Consider the following 22,376-nt stretch of genomic DNA (forward strand, 5'->3'; position numbering starts at 1 on the left):
CTCCACTGAGAGCCTGCAGGTCCTTTAAGGTTGTTGGGTGAGAGGTTTAATGAGCACTCCACCTACACTTACAGAAACTTGCTGATTAAAACAACTCTTTGTCTGCAACCATCTCCTGTGTGAACCTGCTCATTTTTGTGGTAACATCAGTCAAAATTCAAGGCTCACAGACTTGCCGCCTTGTGGTCAGAGACAGGTGGACTTCCATTCCAAACACATTATAGTGATAGTGCGTGGCCCCTTAGTAATTGATGTCTTCTTTATAATTTTCAGTGCTGGACTATTTATTACAGTAAGTTGTTTGGAAGGGAGTTTTAATGCTTATGAAAATAAAATTCTGTCATCATGTGGTTTTTACTTTATGCTTTGCAAAATGGGCCTATTAAAGTGTTTGATTTTCTTGTTCTTTACTTCTTCTTTGTGAATCGCACATATTTATTTTCCTTTGTTATTATACTACTGTAGTTCTTGCTTGTATTTCTGTGCCTATTCGGGTGAGACTAATTAATCTTGGGCTTTATGGGCATGGTAACCAAGAGAAATTACTTGCTTAGTTGCCTCTTTAAAAGTTAGGTCTAGACTTCACTCCTGGCAGAGAAGCTGAATGGGTAATCAGCAGTGGATTGTAAGTACCTGAGGCAAAGAAAGCTCAGTACACCCTGCCCTTTTTCGGGGCCGAAAATCCACTCCGCAGGAGCCGCCATTTGCTTTCTGCATGCTGTCTTGATGGCCCTGTCTACACGGTCCAGCTGCCGCATCTAGAGACTGGAACTGGGCTGCGTGCCGAGCCCTGTCCTCCGAAGGGTGGACCACGGCCTCAAGCGCCTCAGTCGCCTGTTCCCTGCTGCACCTTGGGGCAGAGCCTGCTCTGGGGTCGTTCGGCACCCCCCTGCAAGGGGACCTGTGCTCCGGGGCTGGAGAGGCGCGGCGGCAGCCGCTTGGGCCCTGGATGCTAGGCACCGGGCCGAGGAACAGCGGAGGCCGCGGTGGCGCTGCTAAGGTCGCGGACAAGCGCGGCGCCCAAGAGCGCAGCCCAGAGGTGGAGGAGATGGCAGCAGGGTTTCAGTTCTAGAAAACTGGACTGGAAACAGAAGCAGCAGTTTGTATAACCCCAAGATCTTGCTTATGCCAGGAAACTGTGAGGGTAACATGAATATCATTGAGGAGGTCTAACATGGCAGCAGGCGCGGAGAGATCAAGTCTCTGACCTCTTCAACTGCACGGGCATAGGGAGCTGTAAATTATCTAAAGCCTATTTGCTCAGGATCACTAGGCAATGCTGAGCTGACATGGAGCTAGGGCGTACACTTTGGGCCCCTCAGAAAACACACACTGAGCACGAATCTACTGCATTTAAGCCTCAGATCGCCTGCTTCTTGAGACTCAGCACTAACGATCCCGCTGAAATAACTACTCAGCTCACCTGATCTCACAGAGGTAAAAGCCAACTGAGCACCATAGCCAGACCCAGGGAATCAGGAGTGACGTGGGACTAGCGGCGCAGAACCCCCGACTATCGCTCCCACCAGGGCTGACAACAGAGGTCCCTTGCACCAGCTACCAGGGGAGTTGCTACCTGAGGGCAAACAAATTCGCTGGGGGTCCTCAGCCCCAAGCCCTACAAACTTAGGGTCCGAGGGAGGCAAACAGAAAGGGTGTGCCCAGGCACCTATGAAAACAGGGCTCCCAGGAACAGCAGACCCGGCGTGTAGCCAGTAATGTGGTAAGCGTCACAGGTGAGTGGGGCCTGGATTGAGGAACCACAAGAGAAGGACCTAGGCACTCAGGACTGGAGACCCGCACAGTCTGGGAAGAAGAGCTGAGGCACAGTGATTGGTTCCCACCTATCAAGAGGAGAAGCCTGGCCCAGTGGACATAGCTCCACCTACTGGAAGAGAAGTTAATCGAGCTCTATGACTGCATTTATTATTATTTTTTTTTTTAAGGATTATTATTAGTATTTTTTTTACTTTTTTTTTATTCTCACTTTTTGTAGTTGATGTTGTTGTTGTTCTTTAACTTTCTTATTAATGGTTTCAATTTTTTTTAATTCTTTTTATTCTATTATTATTACTATTATTTTTAAACTTCAATTTCCATTTTTTATTATCATTATAATTTTTTTGTTTGTTTTAAATTTTTATTTTTTCGTTTTTTCTTTCTTTCTTTTCACTTTTTTTCTTTTGTCTTTTCATTTCTTTTCAATTTTCTTATTCGCCCTCTCTTGAATTCCACCAGCCTACACTCGCTCTCTTTAGTGACTTCTTCCCTTCCCTTCTAATACCTCTCCTCTCAAGCATCAAATAAATTTATAAGAGTAAACAGTAACCCAGCAGTCAAACAGAACAAGAAGTATCATGAGCATAAAAAAGCAAGGAAGAAAAGGAGTGCAAACAATGAAAGACAGCCTAAATATTCAGGAGGACCTGGAGTCATCAGAAAAATGGCCATATAAAGAACTCAAGGAACACCTTAGACACATGGAAAGGAACCTTAAAGATCACATTGAAAATGAATTACATAAACAGATAAAAGAAGAAGTTAAGCATCTTTATCAGGAGATAGAGATTATAAAAAACATCAAACAATAATTCTAGAAATGAAGGAAACGATAAACCAAATCAAAAACTCAATCGAGAGTATCACCAACAGAGTGGAGCAAGTAGAAGCCAGAACGTCAGATAATGAAGACAAAATATATCATCTTGAAAAGAGTCTAGCCAACTCAGATAGGCTGGTAAAAAAATCACGAGAAAAATATCCAAGAGATTTGGGATAACTTAAAAAAACCAAACTTACGAGTCATCGGGATAGAGGAAGGCACAGAGATTCATGCCAAGGGAATGAGTAACTTGCTGAAAGAAATAATTACAGAAAACTTTCCAGAAATAAAAAAGGAAACAGATATACAAATTGTAGATGCATACAGGACACCGAGCACATAAAATCACAGTAGACCAACACCAAGACACATTGTTATGAAGCTATCCAATATACAGAACAAAGAGAAAATATTAAAAGCTACAAGAGAAAAGAGGCAGATTACATTTAGGGGTAAACCAATAAGGTCAACAACGGATTTTTCATCACAGATGCTAAAAGCGAGAAGATCCTGGAACAACGTATTTCAAACACTGAAAGACAATGGATGCCAACCAAGAATTCTGTATCCAGCAAAATTAAGCTTCAGATACGACAACGAAATAAAAATCTTTCATGATAAACAAAAGCTAAAAGAATTTGTAGCCAGAAAACCAGCATTGCAAAGCGTCTTGAGCAAAATTCTACAAGAGGAAGAAATGGAAAACAATAACCAAAACCATCAGCGGGAAGTGCCTCGGTAAAGACAGAGGACGGGGGGAAAGCTAATCATGGAGAAACAAACTAAATTAGGAAAAAAAAAAGAGATAAATAATCAAACATGGCAGGAAGTACAAACCATATATCAATAGTAACTCTAAACGTTAATGGCTTAAACTCTCCAATAAAGCGACATAGGCTGGTAACGTGGATTAAAAAAACAAATCCAACAATATGCTGCCTCCAGGAGACACATCTGATTGGAAAAGACATACACAGCTCAAGGTAAAAGGTTGGGAAAAAATATACCAAGCACACGGTCCTCGTAAGCAAGCAGGGGTGGCCATTCTCATATCGAATAAAATCGACTTCAAGACTAAGTTAATCAAAAGGGATAAGGAAGGACATTATATACTGCTAAAAGGAACCATTCACCAACAAGACATAACAATTATCAATATTTATGCACCAAATAATGGCGCTGCGACGTTCATAAAACAAACTCTCCTCAAGTTCAAGAATCAAATAGACCACAACACAATAATCATGAGTGACTTCAACACACCTCTCTCACCATTGGACAGATCCTCCAAACAAAAGTTGAATAAAGAAACTATTGACCTCAATATCACAATCAATAACCTAGACTTAACTGACATATATAGAATATATCAACCATCATCAAGTGGATATACTTTTTTCTCAGCAGCACATGGAACCTTCTCAAAAATAGATCATATATTATGCCATAGGGCAACCCTCAGTAAATATAAAGGGGTTGAGATAATACCATGCACTTTATCAGATCATAATGGAATGAAACTGGAAATCAATGATAAAAGAAGGAAGGAAAAATCCTACATCACATGTACAATGAACAATACGTTACTGAATGATCGATGGGTTACAGAAGACATAAAGGAGGAAATCAAAAAATTCTTAGAGATAAATGAAAATACAGACACAACATATCGGAATCTATGGGACACAATGAAAGCAGTTTTAAGAGGGAAATTCATCGCCTGGAGGTCATTCCTCAAAAAAAGGAAAAACCAACAAATAAATGAGCTCACACTTCATCTCAAAGCCCTAGAAAAGGAAGAGCAAAACAATAGCAAATGTAGCAAAAGGCAAGAATTAATTAAAATCAGAGCAGAAATCAATGAAATTGAAACAAAAGAAACTATTGAAAAAATTAACAAAACAAAAAGTTGGTTCTTTGAAAAAATAAATAAGATCGACAGACCCCTAGCCATACTAACGAAGAGAAGAAGAGAGAGAACTCAAATTACTAACATACGGGATGAAAAAGGTAATATTACAACAGACGCTTCAGAAATACAGAAAACAATGAGAAATTATTTTGAAAACCTATATTCCAATAAAATAGAAGAAAGTGAAGACATCGATAAATTCCTTAAGTCATATGATTTGCCCAGACTGAGTCAGGAGGAAACTCACAACTTAAACAGACCAATATCAATAGATGAAATAGAAGAAGCAATCAAAAGACTACCAACCAAGAAAAGCCCAGGACCGGATGGGTATACAGCGGAGTTCTACAAAACCTTTAAAGAAGAATTAATACCAATACTTTTCAAGTTATTTCAGGAAATAGAAAAAGAGGGAGCTCTTCCAAATTCATTCTATGAGGCCAACATCACCCTGATTCCGAAAACAGACAAAGACACCTCAAAGAAAGAAAACCACAGACCAATATCTCTAATTAACCTAGATGCAAAAATCCTCAATAAAATTCTGACGAATCGGATACAAAGGCACATCAAAAAAATTGTGCACCATGATCAACTAGGATTCATCCCTGGGATGCAAGGATGGTTCAATATACGGAAATCAATAAATGTTATTCACCACATCAATAGACTTAAAGATAAGAACCATATGATCATCTCGATAGACGCAGAAAAAGCATTTGACAAAGTACAGCATCCCTTTATGTTCAAAACATTAGAAAAACTAGGGATAACAGGAACTTACCTCAACAATGTAAAAGCTATCTATGCCAAGCCTCAGGCTAGCATCATTCTGAATGGAGAAAAATTGAAGGCATTCCCTCTCAAATCTGGAACAAGACAGGGATGCCCCCTATCACCACTTCTATTCAATATAGTTCTCGAAACACTGGCCAGAGCAATTAGACAGACGAAAAAATTAAAGGCATAAAAATACGAAAAGAAGAACTTAAATTATCACTATTTGCGGATGACATGATTCTATACCTAGAAGACCCAAAAGGGTCTAAAAAAAAAACTACTAGAACTAATAAATGAATTCAGCAAAGTGGCAGGATATAAAATCAACACGCATAAATCAAAGGCATTTCTGTATATCAGCGACAAAACTTCTGAAATGGAAATGAGGAAAAACACTCCATTCACAATATCCTCAAAAAAAAAAAAAAATACTTGGGAATCAACCTAACAAAAGAGGTGAAAGATTTATACAATGAAAACTACAGAATCCTAAAGAGAGAAGTAGAAGAAGATCTTAGAAGATGGAAAAATATACCCTGTTCATGGATAGGCAGAACTAACATCATCAAAATGGCGATACTACCAAAAGTTCTCTATAGGTTTAATGCAATGCCAATCAAAATCCCAACGGCATTTCTTGTAGAAATAGATAAAGCAATCATGAAATTCATATGGAAAAATAAAAGACCCAGAATAGCAAAAACAATTCTAAGCAGGAAGTGTGAATCAGGTGGTATAGCGATACCAGATTTCAAACTATATTACAGAGCAATAGTAATAAAAACAGCATGGTACTGGTACCAGAACAGGCGGGTTGACCAATGGTACAGAATAGAGGACACAGAGACTAATCCACAAAGCTACAACTATCTTATATTTGATAAAGGAGCTAAAAACATGCAATGGAGAAAGGATAGCATCTTCAACAAATGGTGTTGGGAAAACTGAAAATCCATATGCAACAAAATGAAACTGAATCCCCTCCTCTCGCCATGCACAAAAGTCAACTCAAAGTGGATAAAGGAGCTAGATATCAAATCAGAGACTCTCTGTCTGATAGAAGAAAAAGTTGGCTCCGATCTACAGATTGTGGGGACGGGCTCAAAATTCCTTAATAGGACACCCATAGCACAAGAGTTAATAACAAGAATCAACAAATGGGACTTTCTTAAACTGAAAAGTTTTTTCTCAGCAAGAGAAACAATAAGAGAGGTAAATAGGGAGCCTACATCCTGGGAACAAATTTTTACTCCTCACACTTCAGATAGAGCCCTAATATCCAGAGTATACAAAGAACTCAAAAAATTAGACAATAAGAAAACAAACAACCCAATCAACAAATGGGCCAAGGACATGAACAAACACTTCACAGAGGAGGACATACAATCAATCAACAAGTACATGAAAAAATGCTCACCATCTCTAGCAGTCAAGGAAATGCAAATCAAAACCACCCTAAGATACCACCTCACCCCAGTAAGAGTGGCAGCCATGATGAAGTCAAACAACAACAAGTTGGCAAGGATGTGGGGAAAAGGGTACTCTTGTACACTCCTGGTGGGACTGCAAACGGGTGCGGCCAATTTGGAAAGCAGTATGGAGATTTCTGGGAAAGCTGGGAATGGAACCACCATTTGACGCAGCTATTGCCCTTCTGGGACTATTTCCTGAAGACCTTAAAAGAGCACACTACAGGGATACTGCCACATCGATGTTCATAGCAGCACAATTCACAATTGCTAGACTGTGGAATCAACCCAGATGCCCTTCAATAGATGAATGGATAAAAAAATGTGGCATTTATACACCATGGAGTATTACGCAGCACTAAAAAATGACAAAATCACGGAATTTGCAGGGAAATGGATGGCACTAGAGCAGATTATGCTTAGTGAAGCTAGCCAATCCCTAAAAAACAAATACCAAATGTCTTCTTTGATATAATGAGAGCAACTAAGAACAGAACAGGGAGGAAGAGCAGGAAGAAAGATTAACATTAAACAGAGACATGAGGCGGGAGGGAAAGGGAGGAAAAAAAGGGAAATCACATGGAAATGGAGGGAGACCCTCATTGTTATACAAAACTACATATAAGAGTTTATGAGGGGAATGGGATAACAAACATGGAGGGAAATGAATTACAGTAGATGGGGTAGAGAGAGAAGATGGGAGGGGAGGGGAGGGGGGATAGTAGAGGATAGTAATGGTAGCAGAATACAGCAGTCACTAATATGGCAGTATGTAAAAATGTGATGTGTAACCGATGTGATTCTGCAATCTGTATTTGGGGTAAAAATGGGAGTTCATAACCCGTTAGATTCTAATGTATGAAATATGATTGGTGAAGAGCTTTGTAATGTTGTGAACATCCAATAAAAAAAAAGTTAGGTCTACTGATAAATTCTTACTCTACTCCCTAGACACAGAGCTAGAATGAGCCTTAAGAATCTATCCTTCTACATTTAAGTCTGCCACACCTCAACAGACCTGAGGTAGCCTATGTAGTAGAGCTATATTACCAGGTCTGTACCCTATAACATTTGTTCCCCCCTCTTAAAATTACACTTCATTCCACACACAAAATTTTTTTCCCAGTATTTATTGAGCACATGCTATATTTCAAGAATCCTATAGTTATAAAAATAGCATCTTGTTTTAGTCTTTTAGCACAACTTTGAAAGATGAAGAAACAGTCTCTAGGGAGTTAAGTAATTGTCGTAAATATGGAATATTTATATAAGAACCTGCGTTCCACTGGCATACCCCAACATTGATAGTTTCTTCCATTTGTCAGATGTCTGTAACATTCTATAATGATACTCACTACTATCTTTTACATTAAATAGGCAATCTGTCAATCCAATCTATTTGAACTAAAATTGTCAATTCAGCATTATCTTAGCAACTGTTGGGACATTCTTTCAAAAATGTTTTAGTTATTTAGTACAATATTTAGTAATGCAGTGCTGACTCAAAGGACAAAGGATTTCAAGAGGAAGAAAAGCCCTTTATGGATTAATATAGTGGTGAAGGGTAAATGGAAGAAGTTAGCAATAGGGCCCCTGTTCAGCCAGCAAAATGGGGATGAATTTAGTTTTTGAGAAAAATTGTGTTTCCAAAGTTTTTGAGGATGGTTACAACCTGAACTGAAGTCCTTTTAAGATTTTCTAGGTCATCAGATCCTGAAATAGGCAAGGGACTTTAGTTGTATATTGACTACTGTGAGAGAGACCAAACTTCTCTTTTAAGTTTTTGTTTCATTTCAGTCCATGATAAAGCAAGAAACCTACCAACCATTAACAATTTCCCAGGGCTTCATTAATTAACTGTGTTAATAATCCAAGCAGCCTGATGTATTTCATTTCGACTCCTAAAGTATCTCCAAAGTCTTATGAGAATTAGACTGAAATTGCCACAGGAGATGAGCAATTCTTATAATCTTATTTTGTTAATAAGATGCACCTCTATTACCACCACCATCTCCCTCTTATCTGAATAAAGTATTAGGAAGATTTCCTTCCATAAATCTTTCTGTTGCTGTTGTTTCATTTTATAATTGAATTCATTACCCATTTATAGAGAGCATCATTTTAGGAGCTGATAATGCACCTCAAATCAATTCTAGAAGTCATCCTTATAAAATGAACTATTTGTGACCCTGCTTTTTGTTTTTAACATTTGCAGTCCAAACTGTCCCATTTCAATTTTACAAGAAATATCTCCAGTACTTAAGTATCCAAATGGACAATTATCCTGGTATCATTTTGGAAGCTGTGAAATAAAATCAAGGTTACGATATAAAGTGTTCTCTTTTCAGTCCTATCCTTGATGCTTTAAATTCAAATTAAAACAAATCATACAGCACAGAATCACATAAGCTAACAAAGGTTCTAGGGTCACTATTGAAAGGAGCAGAGTCAGAGTTCTTATAAAAGGTCACCCCAACCACCTCCACAGAGTAAATACACCAGGTTAGTTAGTACTGTTTGATACCAACTGGAAGAAAGGCCTTGAAGCGTGTCCACAGATGAATGGAGTTCAGTGATAAAGCTAGGTCAGTAAAAATGGATTTGAGCTTTTGTTTAGATTCTTTGTGTTTACTTTAGGTCACTTAGTTCATTGGGCACCAGGAGACTGGTTAAACTACCTGGGACCCATGTTCTTTCAGCATTATCTATATCCCAGAAAACCAGGTGAAAAAGTTGTCTCTGGGTTTGGTACATACATCTCCATTATAGCCCAGCTTCTTTTTATAGGTACCCATATGTGGCCTTTCCATTCATAAATTGGTCCAGGGCCTTTGAAAATCATATTTATATTCTATTTTGGTTACATGGAAAGGTAACAAGGTCCTAGGTTTATTAGTTCCTATGAAATGCAGCATTTTATTATAACTATTTGTGTTCTTATTGGGGATCATGGAGATGGAGAAGGAAGTGGATATATAATTAAACACCTGTCACTCTGTTAAAGTTTGAGTCATTGCTATGGGAATATAGAAAATGAAAGGTATATTGTGAGAGAATGAAAAAGGAAATATAGGAAGGCTTCACAGAGAAGATAACCCTGAATAGGATCCTAAAGAGAAATTTAGCTCAGGAGAGAAGTGAATTCCAAACAGAAAAAACCATAACAGCGAACATGCAGAAGCATAAGAATATATGTTATGCTAGATGTAAGAAGAAAATTATGGGATACAGGGCAAAGTATGGGAAGGGAATAGTTGATCATGAGCCTAGAGATAAAGGCTGGAGATGGAGTAGGGCATGAATATGTCATCCTGTAGGCAGCAAAGGATTATGATTGGGATGCCTTGTTATTGGTCTGATTGACAGCATGATAGATGGCCTGAGGAGTTTGAAGCTAACTAGAAAGAACAACTTAGACTGAGATAAAGGGTCAAGAAAGTGAAGGTTAAAATCTGAAAGAGGAACTGTCAGGTGAGATCACATGAGAGAAAACACAGAAGTGAAATAATGTGTTTTGATAACTGATTATGTCAGAGACTGAGCTCCTGTTATTATGGCTTCTCTATTTTGGGGGCAAAAAAAAAATCTTCATAGAGGTTTGAGACTTAGCTTTTTTCCTAGGTGAATAGAATCTATGTACCACTAAGAGAAAGCCAAGGTTTGTAAGTTGGGCATTTTTACATTTGATGTTAGCTTCTATTACATCTACTCCTCCATGTATACGTTATATCCACACCTACTACCATGGTAGGCCACTCTGTTTATTATTTCTTTCACTATTTTCAGTTAACCATAGTCAATCACAGTTCAAAATTATCAAATTGAAAATTCTAGAAATAAAAAGTTCATAAACTTTAATTGCCTGTTGTTCCAAGTAGAGAGCTGAATGCTTGCACTATCCTGCTCCGTGTAGCCTGGGATGTGAATTATGCCATCATCCAGGGTATCTATGGTGTATATGCTACCTGCCCATTAATCTCTTGGTAGCCATCATGGTTATCAGATAGACTTTGGTGGTATTATAGTGCTTGTGTTCCAAAACATCTTGTGTTGTAGCCTAAGACTATATTACAATACCATTTTTGTTTACTTCATATAATCATCTCATCTTGTGGCATAGTATCACCTCACATCACCACAAAAAGTATAAGTACATCACAATAAGATATTGGGAGCAAGAGAGACTGTATTCATATAACTTTTATTACAGTATATTTTTATGTTGTTTTGTTATTATAATCTCTTACAGTGCCTAATTTAGAAATTAAACTTTACTATAGGTATGTATGTATAGTAAGAACAATATATATGAGATTTTGAACTATCCATGGTTTCAGACATCCACTGGAAGTCTTTGAATGTATCTTCCATGGATTATGGGGAACCACTGTGGTATCATTAATAACTGGAAAATCTGGTGAAAGAAAGGGGAAATAAAACTATGAAGGCTAGATTTCATTTATTTGCTTTTATTCAGGTTTTTTAAAAGTGAATAACATTCATTCTCTAACTAAATCCTAAATACTAGAGCAGAACCAAGTCTTGAGTTTTTCTGGGAACTATAAAAATGAGTATTGAAAGGGATACCATAAATAGCAAATCATCTATCTTAATAAAATCACAAACTTCTGTGATAGCACAGAAAACGAGGGTGAAATGGAGAAAATCTTGGACATGAGGCTCTCTGAAATGATGACCGTTTCCCCTGACTTTATTTGAACTTTTTCTCAGACACTGAGGAAGGTAACCATACTAGCAACACCTAAAGGACTCAAGCATCTCTTTCTAACAAGAAGAGAAGACACTGGTCTGCAAGGAGCTATCAAAAAAATGACCCTTCCATCTTAATTGTACTCACTCATGGTATGAAGATGAGAGATGAGTCAGTCTGTGCCTGGGGCCAGGGTAAATAAATTAGGTATTAGATTCCTGCAACCTACTCAGAAAGATATTTCACTTTGCTCTTTGAACTCTATCAGGAACATTATCAATACCTTGCTGTTTATAGTGCTTTTGATGGCAACACTTGGATGTTCAGGCCTTCAGATCATGTTTCTCATTTTTTCAAAGGTGAACATATTGACAGGTTTTATTGAGCTCCCAAATCTCTAGAGGTTTAGTCAGAATACAGGATCTCCATTTCTGTTTCACCAACTTTATTCTCCTAGGGTAATGTTCCAGATCCCTCCTTTTAATTGTAAGAGGCTGAAAGTCATGACATGATAATTTCTCAGTTGATCAGGTTGGGTTGTTCCCCCCCTCTATGGTTCTGAGACTTTTCTTACTCCACAGTCACCTAAAGGGCTGTGAATCCCCAATCACTGGCGTCTCCCCCAAGAATTTGTGGTTCAGTAGTTTTAGGGTGGAACATGATAATTTGCACTTCTAACTAGTTTCTAGGGGATACTAATGTTCCTGGTTGGAGGACTGTACTTAGAGAATTACTACCTCAAGAATCCTTCTGGTCTCATTTTAGCTGAAATCATTTTTTCCTACCCTCCATCATTCTCTAGATACAAGAATGTGTAGTGGTAGAAAACCATTGTTATAAAAGCCAGATTAGGTCTAGATTCTATTTTGTTATTAATTTCTACATGGAAAAGTCATTTCCCCCTCACTGGGCCTAGTTTCCTGCTTTATTAAAATGATCATCAAAGATGTTTTGACCCTAGGAACTAATAAGAAATACTAAAAAACGATTCACTTGGTTTAAAAAAAAAGATTGGAAAGCACAGCCTGACTCATGTGAGGAGGGATAAAAATAGGTTTGGAGCACTACTCCTAATTTTACCTAATTTATAGTTTATACCAAGGATCAACAGACTTTTTTCTATTGAAGGACAGGAGTAAATATTTTAAGCTTTGCAGATCATAAAATCTCTGTCCAAAATATTCAGTTCTGCATTGTAATGCTAAAGTAGCCAAAGACAATATGTCAATGAATGAGGGAAGCTATGTTCCCATAAGGCTATTTTTAGAAGCAGGCAACAGGCTGAATTTGGACTTGGACATCAGTTTGCCAACATTCAGTTTATATTTTTATTCAGTTTACCTAAATAATTTCACCTAAGTCCACCTCCTTGATTTAAAGTTTTCAGAACTCAATGGCAGAAAAAAAAATTGCCATATTAAGTTATCTGGAGTATTGCTACAACTGTGTCTAATATGCTGTTTAAAAATGTATAATTTATAATACAAAATCTATAATTTCCATGGCATAATAAAAATAAATCATTTTAAAAATTTCTACCAAATTATATGCCCCTGTTTTCAAAAATTCAGAAAATGTACATAAATATTACGATACTTACAGTTTACAGTTGAGCTTTCATTATAAAACTGAATGAAAAGACTTAGCTTCTGAGGCAGAAGAGAGGGGAAATAAGATCTTTGGAATTTGAATTGGGATTGATCTGTCCAACGCAGCTGGGAAAGACGTCCAACTCTGGGAAGTGACCCAGTGGTCTGTGGCAAGAGGGCCGACTCACCATGGTAGGCTCCATTCCCTTCCCATATTTGGTTTCCTGTGTGGTTGTGCACTGTGAACTGTGCTGTCCTAATCGTGTTCTCATTGAATTCATGGAGGCACCTGTGACATTTTCATTATTAAAAATGGTTTTTCTTGACAGCTACCCCGTAATTCAAAGCCAAAGTGAACATAGCCATTGTTCTGAAACATCATAGAAGCTAAGAAGGGCCCATTTGGTATTTTCACATAATTGATGAGATAGGAAATTGCTTTATTTTGCACTTACTCTGGAGGCTATCCATTCATTTTTATTCCCTTTTATTTAATCAGCACATGGCAAGAAACCTGGCATTCTGATTGGGTCCCTTTGCCAAAAGTATAGTAAACTCTTCCAAGAGAATTTATCCTCTTATTTGATGCTGGGCTTGGACTTGGGCATGTTGGTTCCTGGGGCTTAGTCCTTCTCTCCTTGGGAAGAGTCTTATAGTGCCATAGACAATGGAGCTGACAAAATGGTTTCTTGTTGTTGCTCATTACACTTCTTAGCTTTGGTTGGATAAAATGAATTCCCAGGAAATCATTTGGGGTCGTGACTTCATAAGGTAGAGGAGTGAATTAAAGTAATGTTTAGCTGTAAGCCAAAAGACTATTGTTAGAAGTTTCTTGGAATATGGATACCTCTTTGTCCAAGCTACATGAATTCTCTGACCTCTGAGTCTCTTTTCTCTCTCAATCTGTATACATTCTTGCAAACACACAAGTATCTCTATGTGTATTATCTCTCATTTCCTGATATTTTCAGAATACTGTGACTTCTTTTCATTCTCTATAGTATAGACAATAATACAATTTGAGGGAAAGCATTTTTTCCAACTATTAAGTCATTACATATGTAGCTAGTATCTCCTTTTCATTCTCTATAAAGAATGTAAAGCTTTCTAAAGCTTTCCACTTTAGCTGACACTACATTTATCTTAGGAAGCCCTGTCTGATGCAGCATTGTTAGTTATGAAGTAGATGAAGACCCTGAGGGCAGGTCCATCAAGTCTGCAGATGTCACTAAGCTGTGAAGGAAGGCATTCATGCTGTATGACAGAAACAGCATTTTAAAAACATTGTGGCAGGAAGAAGAGATGAGATGGATCTAACAAAGTGCAATGCAGTAGGGATAAACACCAAGTAATATATTTGCTGACCCTAAACAACCAAACTTACATGATAGGATAGGGCTTACTGAGGGGTTAATCTTAATTAAGTTTAATACAAGTCAACACTGTGACATAACCAATAAATATTGAAATCAGGCTGAAAAGAAAGAACAGCACTTAACAAAGTGACATGCATCCCAATTCACTCCATGTTATTGAAGGCTTATATTTAGTTCTCTCTCAGCTCCCTTATTTGAGAAATGAAGACAAGAATTTCTGTTCCACATATTATACACATAAAGGACATAGCTTATGTATGGCAGAAGATATGTGTTCAGTTTTATGGTAGGTGATTGATGATGGTGATGATAGAAAATACTCAAAAGTGTAGAAGGAGACAGCAATTTTGAGAGCAAAAGAATTGAACATGGTGTGGACTGGTCAAGGAGTTGGAGATATTTAAGCCAGAGATGAGACAGCTCTGTGGATATATAAGAACTATTTTGTAAGAACTGAAGAGTTGGAATATGATAGAAGGTATTGGGGGTTCTATGATTATCCAGGGTATTAATCAAGATCCATGGGAAGAGAGAGAGAGAGTCCAACTATCAACATTAAGATACAGAGATACACACTTGGCCTCCCACAGTGATGACTTCTGCATGACAGGAAAGCTTCAATCATAGTCTTGATTTTTAAATATGGTTGTTATGGAGAAGGCTGGTTACACATGCTTTAAGGTAACTATCAGCCCGGAGATTCTTTAGTTTTGTAAATATTTGACAAAGTAAGACATAACCATTAGGCCACAGGTCTTACTTTATAGACATGAAATAAGACATGGTATAGAATGTTCAGTCTTAATGTTTAAGTGTTGTTGATCTTTAATGCTTATAACTCTGAGTCCTCAATTGCTTCCAAATGGAAGGTGGTTTTGATTATGGTTTTCTTTTTTCCTAATAGTCTACTTAAAGGCTGCCTTACCGTAGAAAGTTTGTTTTAAAACCACAGGACCTTGTGACGCTTTTTTGAGGTGCTACTCTCTGTGACCTTGGGTTAGAAATTTAGCCTTTTGGGCCTCAGTTAACTCTTCTGTACAAAGGGCACAATAAGAATTCCTAGTAGAATTGGAACAGGGATAAAATTAGATAAAATTTGAATTGTTAGGTGAGAAAAGCAGTAGCATGATTTTCCACTCAAATGAGTTCTTGACTAGGTAGGTGTTTTGAACTGCTTTGTTTAGCTGTAATTCTTATTCAGAAATATGATTTTTAAGGAAACATTGAGGAAAAAAATAATTTTCAAAGAACATATTGACTTCTTTGTTGAACTTAGCAGTGTCCCTATTTGCCTTGGGTGACTCCTCAGAAAAGGGGGAAAAACAGGGTATTTGCAAGGGCATGTAAACATCCATCTGTTTTGAACAAAAGGCAGGTGGCTGGGAAGGGCAATGACTCGAGGAAATCTTTTCTGTCAGCTCTGTAAATCATTTAGACGGTTAGGTTTCTATAATGTTGCTTTCCCATCATTTCCCTAATGATGAAACCTCCTTAACCTCATTTCTAAACAGGATGGGAAGATATTCTGCCGACGGACAGCTTGTGATTGCCAGAATCCAAGCGTTGACCTTTTCTGTTGCCCAGAGTGCGACACCAGAGTCACAAGTCAATGTTTAGATCAAAATGGACATAAGCTGTATCGAAGTGGAGACAATTGGACCCACAGCTGCCAGCAGTGTCGGTGTCTGGTATGTCAGCTTGCTGTAGATGGTGACATCCTGTACTTTGGAAGAGTTTATAAACTCAGGGGTTAGAAATTTGGCTGGTTCCCAACTCCTTCTGTTACCTTGGAGGGAGTTTTGGGGCTATGGCTAACCAAGGGGCATATGCTCTGCCTAAAGACATTCAGATTGTATGTAAAACACTGTGCAGAACAAAAACAACGTATTTATAGAACAGATTTGACCTAAGCAATGTTAGTTTACAGGTATTATTTCTTAGGAAGTCTGTATCCAGAAAAATCCCTGCAAGATAGATAATTTTCAAAGCATTTTCTGATACTTATGGTCTTTATAGAGCCCAATTTTTATTTCTTCTTCCATAAGCATTGGATGTTTTGACATGAGATGTAACTCAATATAGTAGAAATACCAGAGAGATTGAATGATAGAGACCTAGAATACAATTCAGATTCTCTCATGTGCTAGCTCAGTATGATTACGTTGGGCAGGTCTTATCTATTCACTCATCATTCTTTTCCTCAAATGTGCATAGTTGTATGAATAGCTGTTTCATAGGACTCTTAGGTATGTGAAGGACAAATACAGTACTTGACACATAGACAGCACTTAACATGGTTGCTACATTGTTAGTTATTTCCTACCTTCAAAAATCAGTTTCAGAGGCCGAACATCTATGTAGACAAATGGAGGTTGTAATAGTATAATGAAGTTTCAGAAGTCCAGAGAAAAGGCTTGATATCTGGACCTGGTTCATTCTGTTTCAAAGTATACCGCAAACCATGATTTCCAAGGATAGGAAGGCTTTTAGGACATATTTTTTTCCATGAATGTGGTGTTTTATCTGTGGGTAGGTTTACAACTATGGATAATTCTGCATGAGTCAACTTGAAATGGACACTCTTAGCTGGAGTTTTAACATTTGTTGAAGTATGAATGCTATATGTGTACTATACAAGTACTCTATAGAAACACACATTCAGAAAAAAACTATAAGTTTCCATCAAATTTTCTGAAGTCTCCAGGCAAAATGTGCAGATCATCTTAATAACATAATCCTTGTATTAGGACTGTATTAGTCCTTTAATTTTGAGGATTATAACTCAGAAATTCAAATTGCAGTGGTTGGGGTTGTGACTCATCAGCACAGTGCTCACCTAGCACATGCAAAGTGCTGGGTTCGATACTCAGAACCACATAAAAATAAATACATAAAATAAAGGTATTGTGTCCAACTACAACTAAGAAAAAAATTTAAAAATGAAATTCAAATTGCAGCAAATATTTTTTTTTTCAAATCCTCATCTAAGGATGAACATATCCAATATGACTATAAGATTGGCTTCCATACCAGCCTGGGATACTGCATATCTTTTTCTAGAAGCCAATAATTGGGTAGCCAGAAGAATTGGTATTAATTTTATATATGGAATTTTCACACATAGAATTTCAAAACATATATTCTGTCCCCAGTCTCAATAAAACAGAAGGTGTTGAACATTAACTTAAAAATTACTTGTGGGTCATATTTAATAAATATTTATCAGGACTTAGCCTGTGTCAGACTCTGGATAATAGTGAGTGAAACAAAAATGATCTATATCTGTAAAAGCCTAGAGTCTTGTAAAGCTGACTGAATAATTAGTTACCATGTGTTTTAATAAGTGTCATGATAACGGAAAAAGAGGCTGCAGAGAGAAGCAGTTCTATTACAAGGAGCTCAATGGAGTCCCAGTTGGCAGATGCTGAGACACATAGATAGAAATTCCATTTAAACTGAAATATAGTTTTTTGAATGAAACTGAAAACTTTTTTGAAATGGTTCTTCTGAAAATGCCCAACTTCAACTTTAAATTTGTTATTTTAGTCAGCTGTTTTATTGCTGTGACTAAAAGACTTGACAAGAACAATTTTAAGAAAGTTAATTTGGTCAGCTCAGGGTTTCAGAGGTCTCAGCTCACAGACAGCTGGATGCATTCCCCAGGACTTGGAGTAAGGCTGAACATCATGGCAAAAGTGTGTGGCAGAGGAAAACATTGGGGACTTGGTACCAGGAAGGAGAAAGATGGAGCTCTTTGTTGAACAAGGACAAAATATATATCCCAAAGGCATGCCTCCAGGGACCCACCTCCTCCAGCCATAACCTACCTGCCAATAGTTACCACCCAGTTAATCCCTGCCAGGGTAACACACTGATTAGGTTAAGACTGTCATAACACAATCATTTCACGTCTAAACTTTCTCGCATGGTCTTACACATGAGCTTTGGGGGATACCTCATATCTAAACCATAACATAATCAGTTTATGAAGTTGTTGGGATATTATATTTCATGTTCTACTTTTGACCTTAAGTGAAATTAGTATCTCTTACCATCATATTTATTTATTCATTTTATTATTATTTCTTCACCAAAAGTGTGCTAAATATAAGGAAGAAAAAGAAACTAGCCCAAATCCTGAAACTTCAAAACTTAATGAGAAACAGTACTGATGATTATGATATAATCATAGTATCATACTAAAAATAATGATGGGCTGTGTTTGACACACAGAGAAGCTGACCTAACTCTTTCTATAGACCCCAGAAAGAGCAAAGACCATCAACAAAGGCATCCTGAAGAAGGTTGATAACTGTAATTGTCTTTAAGAGGGAAACCCACTAGTGTGCTAACCAGTAACTTTCAATGACGAGAATGGTGAAAATCACTGTGCTTTCTTTCCCCTCATGGGACTTTGGGATAAAATTGTGCCTAGGAACAATGATGCGTCATTCTTGGCTTTCTCTCCACAGGAAGGAGAGGTAGATTGCTGGCCACTCGCTTGCCCCAATTTGAGCTGTGAATACTCAGCCATGTTGGAAGGGGAGTGCTGTCCCCGCTGTGTCAGTGACCCCTGCCTGGCTGATAACATTGCCTATGATATCAGGAAAACTTGCCTGGACAGCTACGGTGTTTCTAGACTCAGCGGTGCAGTATGGACAATGGCCGGATCTCCCTGCACAACCTGTAAATGCAAGGTAAATTGGGTGCCCTGAAATGTTCAGGCTTGAACAGTTTATCAGAACATCTGCAGGAGGTTTACTCTGGTTTCTGAGTGTGTAGGTTCCATGGGGCCTTGTGGAAACAGGCCTTTACATCTCACAGGATGTTCATATATCTGAATGGATCATAGCTGCACCTTGTATAAAGGCTAGTTCCAAATGAACAATGTAGAATAAAACAGTCTGGCTTGATTTTAAATTACAGAACTTTAACAACTGACTCAGCCCAATTTTATGCCATTTTGACCTGTATGTTAGAAAAAGAAAGAAAGAAAATGAAAGAAATGAAGAGAGAAAGAAAAAAAAATATCTACTTCCTTTCATCTGGAAAATTTTATTAGTTCCTTCATGAAACTGTCAATGATAGAAAAAAAATCACTGTTTTGTGATGATGGTCATTCTGTTTAATTATCAAAGTGCCCATTGTTGGGGAATGCCTTAATGATTAATGTTATTAATGTGAATTTCTTTTTTCTAACCTGGAAAATATTATCTTAAGATGTTGCCCCAGTAGGAAAAGGATAATATCAGACTTCACATAGCAAGAGAGCTATGGCCCCATTTGTACCCTCCACCAGAGCAAACCAAGTGACCAGGCTACATTAACACTTGTATTATTTAATATTATTTTTTGATATCATATTTGAGAGTTAATAAACAAAATTATGAAAGCATATTGAGATTATTATATGAATTTGATTCTTAATGAATTCTCAAAAATGTATACAACTGGATAAGCACAGTCTCCTTCTTAATCATCATATGAGACATTGTATTGATCCCTAAGATGCAGGCCTTTCTGGAACCCATCTTGGATTTGTCTTCAGATTCTTGTGATGCTTGATTAGCCCTTTAAGAGGCAAGTTATCACCATTAAGAGATTTGTTTTTGGAAAGAATCTTATTTGGAATAAGTCTAGTCAGTAAGTTTTGTGAAAACTTGGATTGGTGGGTCAGTGTGTCAAGCATACATTGAGTGTGTAAGTAAGGCCATATGTGGCCCTGCCAGCAAAACCCCAGTAAGAGGAGACCCTGCAGGGTTGATCCATGCTTCCTTCCCTTACATTCCTTCATAAGTGCTTTTGTAGCATCCTTTTAAAATAAAGATCACAGACTCCTTGCTGATGGACTTACATGTCTCCCTACATTAATACTTGTGTCCTTTTTGTACAGAATGGGAGAGTCTGCTGTTCTGTGGATTTGGAGTGTCTTCAAAATAACTGAAGTATTTAAAATGGACTCATCAGAGGAGAAAAAATGGACAAAATGATCATCCAACATGATGAAGGATAAGAGTTGATTTTTTTAACCACAATTACCAAAGTCTCCATTGGAGGAAGGTGTTTGGGGGTCGCCTCGTAGACCTGCCACTTTGCTCATTCTTGCTAACCTAGTCTAGGTGACCTACAGTGCAGTGCATTTAAGTCTATGGTTGTTAAGAGAAGTCCCCGGTGTTGTAAATCATATTTCCCTTATCAGATCATTTGCAAACACATTTAAATGATCTCATGGTAAATGTTGATGTATTTTTTTGATTTATTTTGTGTACTAACATAATAGAGACTCGGCACCATTTATTTATTTATATTTCTTGATTTTTGGATCAAATTCTAAAAAAAAAAAAATAAAGTTGCCTGTTGTGATATTGTCCCATTCACTGTATACTGTGAAATGTATTGAAAAAAATATCTATGTGGAGTCCAATTGCATCATACTTATATTTCAAACTGTTGAACAGAATTAGAGACCCACTCATCCAGCTTAAACATGCCCAAGGCAATTATGATACCTTAAAGTGGGGAAGGACTCCAAACACAATTCAATAGTTATTTAGAAAAGGACTCTATCCTCCCTTCTGCAAATAAAAAAGAAAAAGAAAAAGAAAAAATAAATACAAAATGTTAACTTGCAATTTAGAAACAGCAATGCTTAAAACCTTTTTAGCAGTGAAAGCAAAAATATCTTTGCATTGGTTTTATGTATAATTTCATAACTAATAAACAACTTTAATAGTTATTGATGTAAGTTATCATCATAGTACAGGTGAATAGGATTATCCCTCTATTATATACACATGCACTTGAGAGTCTGATCAACCAGCTTTTTCAGTGTTAGTTGATTTACAGCATGTAAATGGTTACCATGGTTTGGTAACCAAGCCCCCCGATTCTTTTCCAGTACTGTTTTATAGTAAAACACATTGCCTTTAATATGGAGAAAGGGGACACTTGAAAAAAATATATTCGTGTGCTCTGTTACTTTAGAACAATGAATACTTCCACATAAGCCAGTACAATAGTTTTAAAACTTGAAGCTATTAAGTTATATAAAATTAACAAAATATGTAATGACATTTTAACTGAGCTGAGAATTCAAACTTTGGTTGTACTTTCAGATAAATCACATCTTCTTCTGGATTAAGTTAGTTCAAGGGTTTTCTGCTCATTCTTCCAACATCAAAACATCTTACCTTGTTATGTCAGTCATGCTAAAGATATTTAAATCCTAAAATAATTATTATCTTAAAATTATGATCTTCAATCAATATTATTATTGGTTTTTGTCCAATAGATAATATTTTTGTGAAAATGAAGTTCACTAATGAAATCAAGTTCATGTTATATATAATAAAAGCAGTTGAAATACTACATCTGTCAAAGACTGATACAATGTGGTAAATTAGAGAACATTTCTATTTTAATTTAATTCCTTAAATGAAAGCTTGGAGTGAAGAATTTGAAGATTACTCTTTTGAAAATATTAATGACTATCCAATTAAAAGAACTTCCAATATTGGTGGTAAAATGAGGAGATTTACAATAATTGTTTGTGATTTTATATATCTGGAATTGAATATAGTAGAACTATGGACCCATGTGTCAAAACCAACCCTTTTCCTATTTGGAATACGGATAGGTCTGTCCATTAATATGTTTTCTACAGTTGTAGAGATAGAAAGGCAGAGTTGGGTGGTTCCCATAAATACCTTGTTGTTCACAAAGCCAAAACTGTTATTATGTTTTCCTGTGCAGGAAACCTTTATGTATCTCTGATATAGATAATGACTGCATACTGTTGTGTATTTGAGAAGTGTTTCCACTTTTTTTTCCCAAGGCATTCTCAAAGCTCAATAGGTTTTTTTTAAATTTGTATATGTTCTTACTTTATTGCAGTTCCATTAGGATTGGTGGCAACATCCTAAAATACTCTGATTTTA

The 22,376-nt window shown here is 37.1% G+C and overlaps 1 protein-coding gene across 3 annotated transcripts in view; it reads left to right on the top strand.

Moving 5' to 3' along the window:
• The window catches only part of NELL1 (neural EGFL like 1), a gene marked incomplete at its 5' end in the record, with an annotated part of 865,989 nt that extends 845,578 nt beyond the window's left edge, over positions 1-20,411 (top strand). For all 3 annotated transcript variants that reach the window (XM_081280547.1, XM_081280546.1, XM_081280545.1), the window contains 3 exons: positions 15,951-16,127; positions 18,912-19,136; positions 20,333-20,411. In XM_081280547.1, the coding sequence (XP_081136673.1) occupies positions 15,951-16,127; positions 18,912-19,136; positions 20,333-20,383 (453 nt within the window). In that variant the 3' untranslated portion in view covers positions 20,384-20,411. The remainder of the gene's footprint in view (positions 1-15,950; positions 16,128-18,911; positions 19,137-20,332) is intronic.
• Positions 20,412-22,376: the final 1,965 nt, after the last annotated feature.

This window comes from Spermophilus citellus, assembly GCF_964194105.1.
Source record: "Spermophilus citellus genome assembly, chromosome: 2".
Classification (NCBI taxonomy): Eukaryota; Metazoa; Chordata; class Mammalia; order Rodentia; family Sciuridae; genus Spermophilus; species Spermophilus citellus.